The sequence below is a fragment of the Rhea pennata genome, chromosome 1 (genome assembly GCF_028389875.1).
Source record: "Rhea pennata isolate bPtePen1 chromosome 1, bPtePen1.pri, whole genome shotgun sequence".
Lineage (NCBI taxonomy): Eukaryota > Metazoa > Chordata > Aves > Rheiformes > Rheidae > Rhea > Rhea pennata.
In genome coordinates, this window is record NC_084663.1 from 215,337,230 (window position 1) to 215,356,221 (window position 18,992).

An 18,992-nucleotide genomic window follows, 5' to 3' on the forward strand; every position below is an offset into this window, starting at 1 on the left:
TGTTGAGTGGTTGTTAAAGACAGTCTTTAGAAAGTCTTGTCTCTGCTTTCTGACTTCTAATAGAAAAACAAATGCTGCCTTGGGACAGTTAACTGATATGGATATATATATATGTATTTTTTTTCCCTGGCTTCTTCCTACCGAATAGAAATTATTTTTCTTCCCTGCTAACAGGCCCAAATTCTGATCATTGTGTAAGTAACAGTCTGTAACGTGCTATTGCAAAGGTATTGCCTAAAGGCAAAAACTTAGGCTGCTGTACATCTGTTTGATAAATTAAAAAGACATAAGCTGTTTTAAAGTTGATAGTAAGGAAAGTTAACTGGTGTCTTTGCTTGCTAGCAGAACGCACTGGGCTTGTAAATCACAGAGACGTGATAAATGCAGAGTCTTGTTAGTATCGTGGCTTTTTATAGAGCAGCTTGTCAGTAGTATGCTCAGATTCCTGTTCCAGTGACTGCAGAAAAACGCTTCCTCCTGAATAGATGGTCTTGGGGACCCTGAAAAAGCACTGCTGTTTTCTATCCTGTCTGTAGTGGCTGCTGGAAGGTGTTCACTGGCAACGAGCTAGCAGCTTTGTTTGGGTGGTGGATGTTTTCTTGCTGGAAGGAAAACTGTTCCAAAGATGCTGATGTGAAGAATGTTTACATGTTAGCGACCACAGTCTCTTCTAAAATTTTGAGGGCAATTGCACTTAAAGAAGGATTTCACTTTGAAGTAAGTGTGTTTTTTGTGATTTGTTGTTTCCTCGACAGAGTAAAATTTGATTGCCGTTTTCTCGATGTAGCCCCCTATGTATGAATTTACAAAATGACAAACTTGAGACAAATATCTCTTAATCGTTTGGCTGTGAATTTTTGTGCAGTCCAGTTTATGAAGTTTTACTTAGACGAGTCTGATTACAGCATCACAGACTTATATCTGCAGTGATTCTTAATGCATATTACAATAAATGCAGACTACTCTATCAATATGGAAAGCTGCAAGGAAACTGTAATGGGTGACACAAATTAAGACTTAAATCAAATGTAGTGAAATGGGTTTGTCTTGGTTATTTCCCTAGATATAAATTCTGTGTGAGAGAGTGTGAGCCTGTGGTATTGGTGTGTGTACTACAAAAATGAAATGCTTTTTTCTGGTTTTGTGAGAAATATTTAGAGGCTGTACAATGTTGTTTCAGGTGCCTAGTCCATTAATATGTTTTAAATTTGATTTTACCTCAGATTGTGACAGATGGAAGAACTCTTATGCTCGGTTATTTTGTGGTGTTTCATTAAGGACTTGATAGAAAAAAAAATGAGTACCACTCCAGACTGACAGATTTCTCAGATTTCTGAGACTTTTAGCTGTTAACTGTAAGAGAAGCAAGTGCTCGAAAGCTTAGCATAAACATAAATGTACAAGATCCAGGTCTTGTTTAATACAAATGTCCCAGTTAAAACCAGCGTGTAGTAGAAAAAGATATTTTGCCAGATAATGAAGAATTAAAAACTAAAATTGAAAACAGTTGTGAAAGCCATTTTGAATGACTGTCCAGATATGCTTAACCAGGTTGCATATCACTTCCCATAGTGAATTTCATTGTCTCACTAAATACTGGTCATAGTTTCTCTTCCAGGAAAGAGGCACATTTGATTGTAAAACAGTTAGGAATTTATAGAACCCCTCTATCTTCTCCTGAAAAGCTTACCCTCTTTGTACCCTCCTTTTCTCTGAGAAGATAGTTTATAAATTTTGGCTGCTTTTGTGTGATCTGAAGAGCAAAGACAGTACTTTTACAGTCATTCCAAATTGCTGCTTATATTGATGTCATTTTTTGTTAACTTTGTACTGTTGTCTCATCTGATGAGCCCTATAGAAAGGTGAGATCTTCTTATCTGATCTTGGAAAAAAATCATAATCTTTCAAGCACACTTATTTCTGATTTTAATATTCGGTTCCTAGTTAAATGTTCGTTAGTAAAATGCTATTCAGCAATTTTTTGCCTTAGGTTCATGGTCTAAATTGAAAGTCCGGATTGTATAATGCTTGTCTTTACTGCCCCTCCTCTGTTATGAATCAGATAAAATTGAGAATAATTATTTCAAGGAAATAAGAAAAAATGGCATTAACTTTGGCATTTGGACTCTGCAGCAGTCTTTCCCGTTGACCCTAAAATCCTTAATGCATCACCTCTTCTCCCTGCCCTCGTCTGAGACTTTTGCTTTTTTCCAAGTCTAGCACATAAGATTCCCATTTAAGAAAGCATCCTGGAGGTGAACAAAACAGAGGTTACCTTTGATCAAGCAGATACACTTTCTTGTTTGACCTGAAATTGAATAAAAAAGGCTTATATAGTGCAGTCTGTTTGTTTTGTTTCAGGAAACACTTCCTGGTTTTAAATGGATTGGAAGTAGAGTAAAAGATCTCCTAGATACTGGAAAAGAAATTCTTTTTGCCTTTGAAGAGTCTATTGGTATGTATATTAGTATAACATTAAAATATTGAGAGGCGTATGGGGGAAATGTGACTATAAAGCAGTAGTCTTAGTTGTGAAGAGAAACACAAAAGTACTTGATTTTGGTTCTTTGTCCTTCTGCTCACTAGTATCAGTATTTTACTTTTATGTCAACTTGCCAACTGTCACTATAAATGATATATTAACAATTATGATCCGGTCAGATCTCTCATTCTGATACAAGTTAATAGTCTGGAGATGCCAGAGCTAAACTACTGTTGCTTCTTAGCCTCTTAACTAAGATCAAGCACAGGATCTATTCTTAACCAGTTAATATCTTACAGGTCCTCCCCATGAGGATTAACTATTAAATGGCTTTATGGAGCTGGGAGGCTACCCGGGGGCTTGCCTAAGTCATGCTGTTTATCCCACCAGTACTGCATTTCCTCCAGGAGCCAAACACCATCCCCTCTGAAAAAATAAGTCTATGAAGAGTCTAGTCATGTATAGTAATAGCATTAACTCCTTCATGGAAGTGCATGAATAATCTCTCTAACCTTGCTTTTAGAAACTGCTTTTCACTCTGCTGAAGATTTCCCTTGACTATTCTTTAATGACTTAAATTGCTAACTAAAAACAACTAACTTTCATTATCAAAACTTAGCAGTTCTATAGTAACTTTCATTAAAAGGTCATGAGCACTCTATTCTCACTGGTAATCTTGCTAAAATCACTCATTTGTACAGAGCTGTGTAGCAAACACTTCAGCTATAGGAGTTTTCCATTTCTTAGGCTGAATGACTGCTCTTTAGGGGATTATGTTCACATGCAGTATGTCAGTTGAAAATGAAGCCCTTACTGAAGAGGGTGTGTGTCCATACCAGTTTCCTTCCACATTCATAAAATTCGGGAAACTTTTGAAGCAATTCACGAGCAAGAGCTTGATTCCTTATAGTCAAAAGATGGTAGCTTTGTAGTATTGTGTAGAGTGGTTTGTCAAGTCTGCATCTGTAGGGATTCCTTTGATTCAAATTACTGGTAAGACATTTTGCAGTATTGGTGTGCTTGCACAAGACAAACATATTCTTGTGTTTAGCACTGCACTATGAGGGATTCCTATAGACAGCAGATTTTATCTGTCTGGAGCTAACACCTGATAGCACGTATCTTTCCAGCCCTATAATCTCTAAATTGATTAGATTTTTTTAGAAGAGGGGAATTCATATGCAGTAATAAAGATAACTTACATGTTCATTTACATGAAAATGTATTGCAGCTTCTCCCCAAATGAATCAATGTTGTAATATGTCAGCTTAGTTTTCCACAATAAACTGTTTACTTGTAGGGTTCATGTGTGGTACGTCAGTGTTCGATAAAGATGGTGTAAGTGCTGCTGTGGTCATAGCTGAAATGGCAACTTACCTGGAAGGCAATAACCTAACACTAGCACAGAAGCTCACCAAGATATATGAAACGTAAGTTGCATTTTTCTTTAATACAGTCTACTTAACTATTTTCGATTTTTAAATAATCTAGTAAATATATTTAATATGTCCCTCAGATGTTTTCCCAATATAGATTTTCTTTTGTTGCTACTGCAGATTGCAATCTTCAGTATTACAGATACTCCTTAAAAACTTTGTGTCCCAAAGGGCTATAGAGGCCCTTTCTACCTGGTATCTGTAATAAGTTATGTAAGAGTAGAGTCCATTTGTTGACGGATCAACCTCGCAAATTCTTTTCTCTTACTTGATTCGTGCTATGTTAGTTCTCTTCTCTTCTGACAGGAAGCTGTATCTTAGTTGTGTTCCATGTGCACCTCTTTAAATGCTTAGTATTTTACACTTAATCCTAGTCTGGAGATTGTTGAAAAGTCATTTTCTGTTCTTGCTGAAACTTGTAATAGAAATATTATGATTGGTAAAAATGAGGTGTGGATGGAAATGTGTGTGTAAAAGCACCAGGAGAAACAGCAGAACAAAGATTAAAAGAATGGCCTGGGTATAATATCTACAGATACAATTGACAGAAATAAAATGAGGAACATGTTGTTTATGTCCAGATCAAAAGTTACGTACTGTGATGAACCGCAGCTCATCAGCATAAGTTCCTGAACTCTGACAGCTGGAGGATGGCAGCACATTTACAGCAAATTATATATGCCATTCCTTTCCTGCTGGCGCAGCAGGAAGACTCACTGTGGCCCTAAGAAACGCAGCGCAAGGAAACACAAACAATGGTTAGCACAGTTGTATAAAATTTATGTAGCCTGAAGTAAACAAAGTTTAAGGCAAAAGGGCTCTTGGGTCTTAATGGGTATAAAAGATGTTTCCAAAAGTACTTTGTCATTACCAGTCAGGAGTAACCCAGAGGAGGTGTTGAGGGTTCAGACAGCTAGTGTCCCTTGTTGTTTGTGTTGCACGCTCCTTGAACACATATGTCTCGGTGCTCACAAGTGTGTGGATGTGAGTGTATTAGTGGGTAAAATCAACTTGATTAGACATTTTTGCAAAATAAAATCACTTTCTCCTTCCAGTAAAATCTCACGTTGCTTGTTGCAATAATTTCTTGCATTCTAAGATGAGAATAAAATAGCCTGGTTTGGAAGAGTTGTGTTATGGTGCTTCACGTACGATGGTTAATTAAAGACATAGCTCACACATTCTTTGTATTCTTATGATTTGTAGAGTGCAAAGTTTGTTGCAAGACTTTATATTCTAAGACTTCTGTTAATGTATATTTAAATGGGATTTCACTACACTATTTGTATGTGCACATAGCAGTCTTGCATGTTTACGTACCTTAGCTTTGGTAGAAATGGAAAAGCCAAGAGTTTCACAAGGATGTACATTACACGGACCTTGAAAAGATTTATTAGTATTGCTCTGGCCTGTGGTTTAGGTTCTGCTACTAAAACACTCTTGAGGCAGTTTTGCCTCTGGTCATTTGTCTCTTTGTGGTGCTCAGAAGTTCACGCTGTCGTATGCAAATTGTAGCAGAAACTGTCTCTGCATAGAAGGATTGAAAAACTGACAAGGATAATGATGGGTGAAGGATTCATCTTCCAATCAGGCTAATTTTGCAGGCTGCGAAGATGGGTCTCTACAGAATTATCATTCTCTGTAGAATGGGGAGTGGATGAAATGTAGTGAAGAACATCTTAAACCTCAAAGTGCAAACATGGTTGCTGTACATAGTGAGTGCTTGCTTACAGTTGGATTAGTGATGATAGTGAAAACTGACCAGTCACTTTTCTCAGACCATTGAAATAATCTTTTGTTGTAACTTCTCACATAGCTACAGTAGACAACTTTTGATGGTTTTAAGTCAAAATACAGTTTTAGCAATATGTTTCTGTGAATGCTGCTGCATATTAATTTCCTGATGGCTACCAAGGTTGCAGGTAGTCAAACCACTGGCTTTTATTTATTTGGAACCCGAACCTTTTGCATTTAAAAATACCACAAGGTGTTCTGAGGAATGCGATGAAGTCTGCTTCAGTGTCCAAACATTTGCATATGGGTATCTGTGCTCTCACACCTGTGAGAACAGTGTTCTTTGTTTTGTTTTACCACTTTCTTTTTCCAAAACTAGATTCTGTAGATAACAAGTGTGCGGAAAACTTCTGAATGTTGTAACAGAAAAAATTCTTCTGCTTATAGGTATGGATATCATATATCAAAGACTTCCTATTTCTTGTGCTATGATCCTTCTACTATCAAAAGACTATTTGAAAAGCTTCGGAACTTCGATGGCCCTCAGTCTTATCCAAAGTTTTGTGGTGTTTATAACATATTACACGTGCGAGATATTACCACTGGCTATGATAGCAGCCAGTCAAATAAGAAATCGGTGAGTTGGAAAGTATTTTTGCAGGAGAGGTTCTCTTTCTGAAGAGACTGAGGGTTAAGTACACCAAGAACTATACCGAGAGATGCTATGATGTCAAGCATGTGGGATATCAACTTAGATTACAATATTATACACTGATTAGTAATGTTTACTGGGGAGAAATATTCTTAAAAGTTGAAATGGCTTGGCTATCCTACTGACTTTTTTTTTTGATATAACAAGTAATCCTTATTAAAGTGAATTTGATGCTACTGCAACTCTTTAAGTTGCAGCATTTTGAAGAAAACTGAAGGTTGTACTGCATATTAATGATATATTTTCTTCTGTTTTAAGGACTGATTTTAAAAGTCTTCATTTGAAAACGTTTGGAAACAGTTGCTGAACTTATAGCAAATTTCCAGACGTTGGAATTCTTATGGGAGTAATAGGCAGTCCCACTAGCTGAAGTATTGAGTCTGATAAGGATAATAGGCTTGTATGCTAGGCTAAAATGACTTGTCTGAGTTTTTGAACTGGTTGGTGGATGTATAATGCATTGAATTTCAGCATGTCTGTTTAAATTTGTATATACCAACTGTTCTATTAAAAAGCTACTTTTGTGTTCATTGGGGTGTGTTGTGTTAAATGTTTATGTAGGTGCTGCCAGTGAGTAAAAGCAGTCAGATGATCACTTTCGCGTTTCAAAATGGTTGTGTTGCCACCCTTCGAACAAGTGGAACAGAACCAAAGATCAAGTATTACGCAGAGATGTGCGCACTGCCTGAACAGAGGTCAGTAACGGGTCTGCGTGCCCACATTGCAAAATGTCTGCAGACTTACGGGACAGTACCGAGTCTTTGGTCCCCCAGAGGGGAAGGGTTCCTCTGCTGCCCCCTCTGAAACCTGAGCCCTTAGCTGAGTGCTTGAACTCATTACGCTGGCCAGACTGATGCATGTACCGATCATAAGGGATGCCTCTGTAGTGCATAAGACGACAAGGAATTGAATCTTAAGCACCTGCTACTACAGAAGAGTTCTGCTCTCACCCCAGTTCATTATTTGCTTGGAATTAAAATGTTACAAAGTTGTGCTGCTGCTGACAAATGTGCTGCAACTCAGGTGGATTCCTATTGCATTTGGGAATCTGCTGTGTTGCACTGAGTTAACAGATAATAAATAGAGGTCACTCTCCTTTTGACAGACACCTGGATTCAGCTTCTTCCAGTTTTAAAAAAGGAGAAAAAAAATGAATTATAAGGCATGTGTACACCACTGAAATCAAGAGTGCAAATCAGGAGTCTGGGATTCTGGTGTAGCCAATGGAGAGAAGTAGACTCATGATTTAAATTCCTGAATTAAATTGTGAGGTTACCCCTCCTGTTAGACCCGTGTCCTAGGTCTAATTTTTTTAAAATTGTTTTTAAATTATTTTGTAAATTGTTTTTTCCTAATTGTTCTGAATTGCACTTGTGATAACAGCTAGTCAGAGAAGTGGTAGAGGCTCTACACAGTAGAGTTCTGAATGTGTGAAGATGAAGCTTGTAGTTTCATTGCTAAGAGAGCTTGTTGACTGTCTAATATATGAATATACTTTATGAGGGTATGAAAATTCTCAGTCCACTTGGAACATGCTTCTGTAAGTCTGAAAGTGGGCAAGATACTATTTGATTACACTGCCAAGGTATTCTTATCAGCTGAAGAAAGGATAAGATATAGTTGAGGCAAACAGCTGGACCCACAAAGAAGAAATAAATGCTAGAAACATTGCCTCCAGCCTCGTTAAGTGTGTACTTAACACAAGTGAGGCCAGATGTGTAACAGTAGTGGAGAAGAACTGAGATACTTTGGGTCATTGCAGCTTTTGATGTTCATTCTGGTAACTCAGAGGAATAAAATGTAATGCTTTTTTCAGTAATTCTGGATAGTGTAATCATAATTTAGAATATGAATTTGAAACACTTCCGAGATTCTGTGGTTCAAGGCATAAAATGCTTTGTAGCTGCTTCAAAGCACTCTTCCCTGTAATAATTTTGCAAATACTTCTGTAAGTTGTTGTTTACTGATAATTCTTAAAAGCTGAGCATCAGGAAAGTCAGTTCTGTTGTAGTGTTTTGAGGTGCTTTTTAAAAGAAAGAAGTGACCTGAAGGGCGATAGTGTATTGCCACTTCCACAAATGAACAAAGCAGATGTAAATTAAAAAGCTTGTTCTGCCCATTCTTTAAAACCAGAATGAGTTCCTCTTCCTCCAGTGAGATGCACAGGGGAAGAAAGGAGTATGCATCTTTAAAGGTGTGCTGCAATGCATATTCTTTGCAAATGTGTTTCTTACCTTTTTATACAAATAAACATCTGGGCTTTTAAACTGGGAAGGGATTACTATATTACAGTGTCCTCTTTCCGAGCTGCGACACTTCATCCAACTGCTGAGTCCTTGTAATTAATGCTTTAGTTAAAACACAGTCCTGTGTCCTAGAAGGGCATCTGGAGTTTGATAAAGGTGGATATAGGGAATCTACCCCTTCTATTAGCACTTCATTCTTATTTTTCCCTCAGCCTCTAATCTGTATCTGACCTGTTTGTTTTGCATCAGTTTTACAACCACTAGCTCTCGTGCTTTTCCTGCTAGATGAGAGACCTCTAGTGGCTATTATTTTTCATGTCTAAATTAATATTGCGATAATCCCTGCCAAATGGTAGTCTGATAAGCAAGCAGGTCTGAGTAATAGAGCCAGTCCATCACCATCAGATCTTGCACTTTTAAAATAGATGCTTAGTGTTACTCTAACCTCTGGCATCTGATTATTCTCTTTCTAGTGACAGAACCTTTCTTGAAGAAGAACTTCAGAAACTTATTGAGGCTTTAATTGAGAATTTTCTTGAACCCGATAAGAATGGACTGATCTGGCGTTCTGCTTAGAGCTCCTATAACTGGTGTTTAAAGAAGTGGCCTCTTGTGCTGCGTCACGTGAAACCAAGGAACCAAGAACAGAACTCCGTTTAACGTGTGTATGTTTAAACAAACAGCTAAATTTCTACCTACATAGAAGCAGCATTATTTTGTCAGCTTTTTCACCAAAGTCCAGGCTAACAAACTGCATCAAGGGGAAAGGAAATGAAGGAGGGGGATGGAATTTATTAACTAGAATTTTGCATTCTTTTGACCAAAAGGTTAATTGAATTATGCCAACGTAAATGAACTCCTGTAGTAGGTATGAGACACCTGATATTAGCCACTGGTCTTTGTCTTAAACTAATTTCAAGTACTCAGTACTTTTTTGTGTGAAAAAGTTCTTAAATCTAGTATTCGTAGTATTTGAAGGAAGTGATCACACGAAACTGGCAACAAAAAGTCTGCTTCTTCGTAGCTGTTGTGTGTGAATGTAGGTGTCATTATTACAGGTCTTAATTTACAAATATGTTAAAGTAGAATTCAGTGCTTAGGATTTCTTGTTTAGGCAAGTTGTTCCTATATGACTTTTTTCAGATGCATAAATATCTTTCTGTTGTTAAAGGTGCTCTTGGTGCATTGTATCTTTCCTCTCTGTATCCTAAAATGTTTACTTGACAGTGAAAATAGTGGCAACACATGCAGTTCCACTTGCAGTCTGGTTTTTCAGTTGTGTAGTGCCTTTCCAAGGCTTCCGAGTGAATAGAAACCTGTGCATTTCTTGGTTAAATTGCCTGTTCTGACTACTGTAGGCTACGTAATCGTTTTTCATCCACCTTTACATCCCTGAAGGAACTTAAACTTTTTTTTAATAGAGGTTTGGGGAGTTCAGTAGCTTTTAAAAATTCCAGTTAGTGGCTTTTCTGGTTTTAACAACTTGAATTCACAGTGTCCTTATGTATGAAAAACGGAAGAGAGTGGAGGTGAGACACTGACCCCCTTGATTTTTTTTTTTTTTTTTTTTTTTTTTTGTTGTCACACCTTGAAAACTAATTCCTGTTAGAATAGTGGTCTGCAAATACGGTTGATCTTTATCTTTTATTTCAAATTTTTACTACTTCTCATTAGGTTTTTTATCTTTGGTTGAGTAGAAAGTGATACTACTAAGCATTTTTTTTCCAAAAGATAGACTGATGTAGAAAGTTCTCATGTAGCTTGATAGCTAGTGTTTCAGAAGATGAAATCCATGTTTTTGGCATAGAAAAGCTGTGGAAGATCTCTTTTGACTAAAACAACACATTTAGAAAAACTGCATATTGATTAACTGAGAATAGCACTTATTAATGTGTGCTACCAAATTACTAATATAAGCCTTCAGAACAAGGTCAGTGGCATTCTGGACGTCTGTTTGCTCTCACATTACAGTAATTAAATACAGCAAATAGATACAACTGAACATTTAAACTCTGTATAGAAGAATACGTAAGAAGAATTTAAGATTCACTTAAGTTAAAAATGTTGTTTTGCCACTATTGTTAAACCTCTAAATCTATCCTCCATCGTATTATACCCTTACAGCTTGATGCCATAGGACTGTGCAGAGTGGTTTTATATGCATTGCATCTAGATGGCTTTAAAGAGCACTGAAGTTTGTGTCTGTGTGGGTGTTGGATATTTCATGCTGACAGAAGCTTTGCACTATAACAGTGAATAAGTATTTTGCTGTATATGAATGTACATGTACTGCAGAAGGTGTGCTGCACAAATTTTTATTTGTCGCCAATATTTATTTATTTTTAAGAGAAAATATTTCCAAATAGTTCTGCAATTGTGTGAAGTGTATCGAATGCCAAAAAAAATTTTTTTTTTTCTTAATTGTATATTTGACTGATGTTGTGGGGAAAATAGGTGCAAGCATTTAAGCTTTGAGTGTACTCATGATATTGCACAGCTTTGGGGAGGTGTCAGAAGGTGCAAAGGCATGTCTCTGAGTGCTGCTGTGTCTTCAGTTGCCACAAGAAGGTGCTGGTTTGGATCCTGCTCTGACTCCACTAAAGTTGAAGGAGGTTCTGTAGTTTGTTTCATTGGCAGCTGACTCAAGGCCTTAGGTGTTTTGGATTTTGATTTTAAATATCTAGTAGTAGTTCAGAAGAGAGCAAGTCACTTCAGAACATGATTTTGAACAATGATAAACACTGTAAAAAGCTTATTGTGTGTGATTAGCCCAGCTTGTGTGTGCGTTGTAGTAGTGGTTAGTATTGGGAGTTACATCTTGTGAGTTACGTTTTGCTCCCACGAAGAGCAGGAATCTGCTATTTCCCAGAGAGGTCTGCTTTATATCAGTAGGCCAGAGGTATAAATGTAGTAAATTGTGGTTATATTTTTGAAATCGGCCTTCTTAAAAGTTGGTCGTGGCCTTCTTAAAAGTTAGTCACTGTTCATGGTCAGATATCTTTAATGAAAGCATCCATGAGGAGTTAAGTTCTTCTCATCAGTACATTGAGGCCCTTATTATTTGAGCAGTATGTTATAGATGTAGTAGTGCTTTTGAAATGACAGCAACAGGCACAACACATTGAATGTATTTTAAGGGTATAATAACTATTGCTGTTTTTAAACTGCTGCTACCCTTGTTTTCCTGTTGTATTTGAACTGTTTGATATATTTATACCGTTCCATTTGTGGAACATTTTTCCTTTTCTCCTCCCTTTTGTCTTACCTCCCTTCTGTTACTGTGAAGGACTATAGTTCTCTTATTTCATTGCTCTGTAACTTTGTTATACACGATGTTAAGAGTTTTTGGACTTGTGCACAATCTTTTCAGTTGTTCATTCTTTACTACTTTTCAAAGAAGAACAAAAGACTATCAAAACTTGAGCAGGAGGCAGGTAATAGATCAAAATACATTCTGGATGTTACTTATTAGGCGCTTCCAATTAACATACACCTTTTCAAAGGTTGGTCTACAGCAAGCCATCAGCTTAAACTGTAACCATACTGCCAATGATTTATTTTTATCATTTGTTAAAAATGAGAGTGCTTGTTTTTTTTGTCTTTTCCCTTTTTGATGAGGTGGTCTTAATCTGTCTCACTCAGATAACTGGGATCCTGCCTGAATAGGTTTCCTATTCTGTAACTTTAAATATCTAGCATTTCTTTTGTGTGTGTGTTCATTTGTATCATCAATATAGTAAAGTAAGAATTAAAATTCTGTGTCTCTGTTTCAGGCATTGAAATGACTTAAAACATGCAGTATGCAGTGCCTGGGTGTCTTATCTGCCTTGGGTAGTTCTTGACTAATCTCAGGCTGTTGCTGTATCTTTAGTCAAAGGATACCTGCATGTTGAAAATTATAATGGCGTTCTCTGATTTAGCAGTAGTCAGGTTGCACTCTTTGTCCCATGTGTGCCTGTTTCCTAAAATATTAGGGACTTCAGTTCCCATTTTACTAAAACTATGTGTATTTGTGAATTTCTCAAAATATTGAGGGGAAAAGCCACCAGATGGAATGATGATTTCTTTTACGTAGAATGGCATAGAAGTTGTAGACTGTCTTTGGAAAGCTGTTTTGTTAATCTAGAAAAAATATTGCAGTGGTGTTGACCTTGGCACCTCGACAGGTACTGATGCTTGCTTTGAATGTGGGCTCCTGTGTCTGAGGAACACGTCATGAAGACCTTTGCAAAAAATGTGGTGTAGCTACTGCTGGTTACAGAATATCTCAGATCCAGGCCTGGACATAAAGAACTGATTCCAGGGCAGAAGGAGATGAGATGCTTCTAGAGGCTGGATGGTGGAGGTACAGCTTGTCACATCGGCATAGTGCAGTGGCTGTAATAGCTGTTACACGAAGCATTGCAGGTTAAGAATCCTTAATCTTAGCAGAGGGTTTGGTCTGCCCATTTCATCATGCCAAGCCCAATTTTTGTCATGCGTTAAATAGTATGTGCTGTTTCTTTAAAGCAACAAAAAATGCCAGATGAATAAAGTTGAAAATTAATTGAATGTTCCCTTTAATCTTAAAGCTACTTTTGTCAACATTTCATTCTATCTTTTCCCCTGTTCCCCTGTTCCTAACGTACAAGAGGGGAGCTGTTTGATGATGCCTGGATGATTTGGAGTTCATCTTCACACTGAATTCCTGGTACCTGGTACATTTTGTATCCTCCCTCACCCATTGCGTGCTCAAAAGTAGCTTTTGTACAAGGTAATTGAAGCTCAGTATCTGAATTTGCATTATTCTTGTCTAGAATCCTGGGGAGTTGTATATCTATACTCATGTTTATCCAGTGTCTGGTCTCCTGTAAGATTAGGGCATAGTATAAGTACAGAGTGAGAATTTGCACTTTTCTGAAGTACTTCTGTGTGTATTGCTATGTGGATTTAGCTGAATAAAGTGTTGTAAGTAATAAAATGTTCTCATTGTAGTAGCAATCCTTCATATTTCCTCTGTATTCTTTAATCAAACAGTATTACCAGTCCAAAATAGAGCTGGCAGATCAGCTGTTCTTGGGTTGGTGTAGAAGGAAATATTGACCGTGTGCCACTCAAAATGCTGTATTGGTACAATACATTCCTTGCAAGAAGGAAAGGCAGCGCGCACCATCGATCTTGGCAGCTTGTGCTACGGGGTGGGGAGGAAAGGGGGAAAGGACCTAATTGCAAATCTGTGGGGTGGCTGGACGCTGACCGTCCGAGCAGCACAATAGGAGTTTCGAAAGGAAAAAAGGTTGGGATGGGACTTGCACGTACACAGCTGCACACTGGGTCTCTGTTGTCCAAGTCCCAGGAACAGCAGGATTTCCTGAGGAAGCTATTCAGAAGTTCATCCTTCTGAATGAGAGAGAAAAGATGAGCTGAATGTCATTAAGCGAGGAGCTGTCACAACCAAAGGGCTTGGCACTAAAGTTGTCCCAAGGTGTAGCCCTAAGGACTAGTGCACTAGTTGTGACCTGAATTTTCCACTGATGCCACCATGAAGCAGGTGGGAAGGGAGCCTTGGTCAGGGTGCAGAGTCAAGGAGTGACTTGTTGCTGCTCACGCCAGAGAGGGTGATGAGTTAGGGGGAGCAACTTGGGGCTCCACAAGATTTGGGGGAACCCGGAGATTTGGGGACAGAGGGTCTGGCAGCAGACGCACATACGAATGTTTCTTTCTTTTTTCTTTTTTTCTGAGCAGGCAGGAATTGGACGAAGAAACACTGCCCCACGTCTGCAGCTCCCTGCCCGGGGGAGCTTTCCCAGCCATGCTGAACAATTTTGGTTACATGGGCTAACATAGATTGTTCATCCTCATAAACATGAGCAAGAAAAAGACCTTGTAAAATGATGCAGAAAGAACAGGGCGGCTGTGCTCCAAAAAAGGTGTAGATTTATCACTGATACACATTGAAGCAGGTTCAGGTGGATATTCGGGACCACAGGGTGGACTGGCACAAGCCAGCAGGAGAGGCTGGCGTTTTGGGGGGATGAACTAGCTTCAGGGAAAGCAACTGTCCTAGAAGGGAGCTGGTAGGGGGGGCTTTTTCTGAGCCCTTAGCAGGGGAATGAGTGCAGGGGACCGGACTGCGCTTTGGACATGAGCCGCCGCTGTTGAGGGTGAGTTGTGGTGGTGAGAAAGGTCCCTGCCTGCAGATCCAACGTGGGGGCTGGCATTCACCTTCCCCACCCCAAAGAAGGGTGGTTCAGGCAGCCTTTGGGCCAGTGAGCCCAACAGACGGGCACAGAATAGAGTCCGGGTGGGAAAAAGCCCCATGTTGCTGCTCCCTGAAGTCCATCCCGTGCTGCAGCCTCCAGGCAAAGCTGCGGGGTTCCTGCACTCCCTCTTAAAACCTTTTGGAAAAGGGTTGATTTCAACACGTTCTTATATATTCTTAGGCTTTTTATAAGCGTTGCCAAGGTCAATACGAGATGGTTCCACGGCACCGCGTCCCAAGTCGATCCTCCCCCCATCCCTTCGGGCCCTGGGGGGTCTGCACGGGAATCAGCAGCTGCTGCTGCCCGGCAGGCCTGAATAATCCCTCCTGCTCGGCGTCGGGGCCATCCTCCTCCTCCCAGCTCGCCCGCCTTCGCCCTCATCCCCTTCCCCGCCTCGCAGCCCCGCGCGCGGCAGGAGCGTCCGGCCCCGCTGCAAGCGGGGGGCGACCCCCGAGGGGGGCGGCGGGAGCTGAGCTTACTTGGGCAGAGGTAGCGGCGGCGGCGGCTCGCGCAGCGGGGCTCACACCGGCGGCAGCAGCCCGGGACGGGGGTCGCTGCGCTGCCTCGCTCTGTAATTGCAGCAGCCGGCGCTGGATGTCACCGTGAGCCTGTGTGCAGGGGGCTGCGGCCCCCCCGGCCCCCCGGCCGGCGCTGCGGCGTGTCCTGCGCCCGCCGTGGCCGGGCTGCACCCGCCCTGCATCCCTGAAGGATGCTCGGAGCCCTCGGCCGGACACCCGGTGCTGGCCCCCCCCCCAGGACGCTGCTTGCCGACGGACCCTCCGGCCCTGCTTTCGCCCCCCTCTTCCGCGGCGGTTTGGTGGCGATGGGCTGCTGCAGCCTCCTCCAGCGAAGGGCTCGGGGACGGAGCACGGCCGGCCCGTGCTGCTGCCCGCCGCCACGGCCCCAAACGTCCCCCGAGCGCATCCCAGGGAGAGGGGAGACGCGGCAGCTGCCTGCGCCCTCGCGGGGAAACCGAGGCGCGGAGCGAGAGGGGAGGTCCGGAGAAAGCCGCTCCGCGCGGGGCGCATCAGGGCCTCGGCGCTCCCTGCTTGCGCCCGAGCCGGCGGGTGACCGCCGGGAGCAGCTTGCACCTGCGAGCAGGCGTGGGAACGCGTCTGTCTGCGCGCGTGCAGCCTCGCGCGGGCGGGCACGCGCACGGCGGCGTGCACAGGGGCGCGGGTGCGAACCGCGGGGCGCAGGGCCCAAGCCCAGGCTAATCCCCCGCAGGAGAGCAGGGAGCCGCGGCGCAGGGCAGCCCGGCAAGACGTTATCCCCCCCTCCCTGGGGGCTGCTCAGCCCTGCGGCGCAAAACCTCCTGTCCTGAAGGAGCCGCTGGCGGAGGGGGGAGGAAAAAATAAATAAAAATCCCGAAATGGGGGAAAAAAAAGAATAATTAAAAATTTCGCCCCACTGCGTTTACACAGCACCCCCCCAGCTCAGGAGAGCGACGGGCCAAGGGCTCGTTTGCGGGCACTGTGCAACGCAGTTAAAAAAAAAACACAGTTTCAGGGCACAACCTTGCAAACAAGCGTCCCGAAGCTCGTCTGTTTTTCAGGCACTTTGCGCTGCAGCTCCATACAGTGTCACCGCCAGGAGCCTCTGGGCGCCCACCGAGGTCCCAGCCCGGGCGACAAGCCGGGACCCGCTGCTCCCTCCCTGGCCCCGAGGACCCCGAAGCACCCGGCTGGCACCGACACAGCCCTAATCCTTGCACCCCTCGGCACCAGCTGCTCAGTACAGAGAGGCGACCGCCAGCGTACGAAAACGCAGTGTTTACATCTGCAGCGCTGCACCGACCGCTTGCATTTTAAGGTGCCGGACTGCAAAAAACTACAATTTTCAGTGCTGCACCAAACTTTTGCATTTTAAGGTGTCAAGACTCCCAAAACTACACATTTCAGCACTGCGCCAAACTTTGGCATTTTAAAATGCCAGGCTGCAAAAGTTACAGCTTTGCTTTAGGAAATAACTGCGAGCTGCCGTCCCACACTGGCTCTCCCTGGCGCTCAGCGGACGCAGGCGTCTCATAAACTAAGATACCGAAACACTCAGGAGCCCAAAATTGCTTTGGAAACCTCGATCCGGACAATTCGCCCCAACCCCTTTCCCCACCTTAATGGGGAAGGAGCAGGACCGGCGAAACCGAAGGAGCAAAGGAGAAGTGGTTTGGGAGCCGCAGCGAAGCCCCCGGCGGCTGCCTGCCTTCCTCCGCAAGCCCCAACCGCGACAGCGTTGCTTCGGCCACCGAGTCCTCCGAAATTATTGCAACCAAGCTTTATAGAAAACCGCCAGTACAAGGGATGCAGCCTTCGATATATTTGCTCTAGGATACAGTAACAGGCGCAGGTCTACAGCAGGCGTGGGCGAGCGCGCTAGCCTTTCGCTCCGCTGGTTTTAAATTACAAAGCGCGGCGGCGGCGACCTAGTGCAGCTGCTGCGTCGCAGTCCGCGCTCAAAATCAGTCCGCGGGCTGGGAGCCGGGGGGGAGACGCTGGGTTTTCCTCTGCGTTTGGAGCAAGGGAAGCAAACCATCCCCTCTCCCCCCCCCACAAAAAAAAAAATAAGAAAAAAGCAAGTGAAGTCCTGCGCTCGTGGAATAGAAATCTGTACACGGTGAGAGCGGAGTCCGGGCGCCGGCGGGCTCAGAGGCCGGCGGGGCCGGCGGCGCTGGCGCGCCGGGGGTCGGCGTCCTGCTCGTAGCGGTAGTGGTAGCCCTCCATCTGGTCGCGGCAAGCCTCGCGCAGGTTGTGCAGCCAGCGCTTGATGCCGCGCCGGTTCAGGTAGAGCACCATGAGGAAGACGACGCCGATGAGGGCCAGCACGACGCCGAAGAAGACGTAGGAGGCCGTCTCGAGCTCGCCGGGCTCGCCGGGCTCGCCGGCGCAGCTCAGCCCCTCGGGCCGCAGGCGCAGCAGCGCGGCCCCGCGCAACGCCGGCGGCGCGGCGCACCGCAGGTTGCGGGCGTCCGGCACGCGGCCGGCGGCGCCGGCGCCGCCGCGCAGCCACGCCAGCAGCGGCCGCAGCGCGCAGTCGCAGCGCAGCGGGTTGGCGCCCAGCGAGACGCGCAGCTTGCGCAGCCCCGGCGCCTCGAGGCTCCGCAGCTCGCCGGCGCCCAGGCGCTGCAGCGAGTTGTTGCGCAGGTCCAGCTCCTCGAGGCCGGCGGGCAGCAGGGCGGCCGGCAGCGCCCGCAGCCCGTTGCCCGCCAGCTCCAGGCGCCGCAGGCTGAGGTTGCCCAAGGCCAGGGCGAGCTGCTCCTCCAGCGGCGCGGCCAGCAGCGCCTGGTTGAGCTGCAAGGTGCGCAGCAGCGGCGCGCCGCCGAAGGCGCCCGCCGCCACCGACGCCAGCGGGTTGTGGCTGAGGTCGAGGGTGCGCAGCGCCGGCAGCCCTTGCAGCGCCATGTCCTCGATGGCCTGGATGTTGTCGTGGCGCAGGCGGAGCAGGCGCAGCTGGCGCAGCGGCCGGGCGGCGAAGGCGGCGCGCCGCAGCACGCTCAGGTTGCTCCCGGCGATGCTCAGGTTGTGCACGGCGGCCGGCAGCTCCCGCGGCGGCTCCTGCAGCCGCTCGTAGCGGCACTGCACCAGCTCCGGCGTGGCCACGCAGTAGCAGGCCGAGGGGCAGCCGCCGGGGGCGGCCGCGGGGGGCACGGCCAGCGGCAGCAGGGCGAGCCCCAGCCAGGGCAGCCAGCGGCGCGCCGCCCGGCGGGCCATGCTGCCCGGCGGCGCATGCAGCGGCCCGACGGCGCGGCCCGGGGGGGCCAGGCCGAGCTGCCCCCCGCCCGCCCGCCGCTGCCTGCGGCGCCCGGCACACGGCGGCTCTGCCGCCAGCGCCGCCGCCGCCGCTGCCCAAAGCGCGCTGGGGCGGGGAGGGGGAGGAGGCAGGAGGGAGGAGGGAGGGACGAGGAGGAGGAGGAGGAAGGGGGCCGGGTCGGCGCTGCCGGGCAGGGCGCTGCTGGCCGGCGACTGCCGTCGGGGCGGGAGGAGTTGGGGGGGGGGGGGGGGTCGGCGCCGCTCCGCGGTCCCGGCCCCGGCACCGTCGCAACGGGCGGAGGGGGACGAGGGGGCGGCCTCGGTCCAACCTGGGAGGGGTCGGGGATGTCCCGGTCCAGCCCCGGGAGGAGTCGGGAATGTCCCGGTCCCGGCC

The 18,992-nt window shown here is 45.1% G+C and overlaps 2 protein-coding genes across 3 annotated transcripts in view; one reads left to right on the plus strand and one right to left on the minus strand.

The window, feature by feature from the left end:
- The window catches only part of PGM2L1 (phosphoglucomutase 2 like 1), a 54,029-nt gene extending 40,459 nt beyond the window's left edge, over window positions 1–13,570 (plus strand). Inside the window, exons 9-15 of one of the 2 annotated variants that reach the window (XR_009957344.1) lie at window positions 537–717; window positions 2,362–2,455; window positions 3,783–3,912; window positions 6,100–6,289; window positions 6,926–7,059; window positions 9,084–9,271; window positions 12,777–13,570. Coding sequence is in view for 1 of the 2 variants with exons in the window: in XM_062567487.1 (XP_062423471.1) it covers window positions 537–717; window positions 2,362–2,455; window positions 3,783–3,912; window positions 6,100–6,289; window positions 6,926–7,059; window positions 9,084–9,186 (832 nt within the window). In the remaining variant the exon portion in view is untranslated. Of the gene's footprint in view, window positions 1–536; window positions 718–2,361; window positions 2,456–3,782; window positions 3,913–6,099; window positions 6,290–6,925; window positions 7,060–9,083 lie in introns of both variants that reach the window. The other variant, XM_062567487.1, reaches the window with a different exon arrangement.
- A 3,613-nt stretch (window positions 13,571–17,183) lies between these two features.
- Window positions 17,184–18,559, minus strand: TPBGL (trophoblast glycoprotein like). The gene has a single exon (XM_062578579.1). The coding sequence runs from the start codon at window positions 18,557–18,559 to the stop codon at window positions 17,495–17,497; it is 1,065 nt and encodes a 354-aa protein (XP_062434563.1). The 3' UTR covers window positions 17,184–17,494.
- Between the last annotated feature and the right edge of the window lie 433 nt (window positions 18,560–18,992).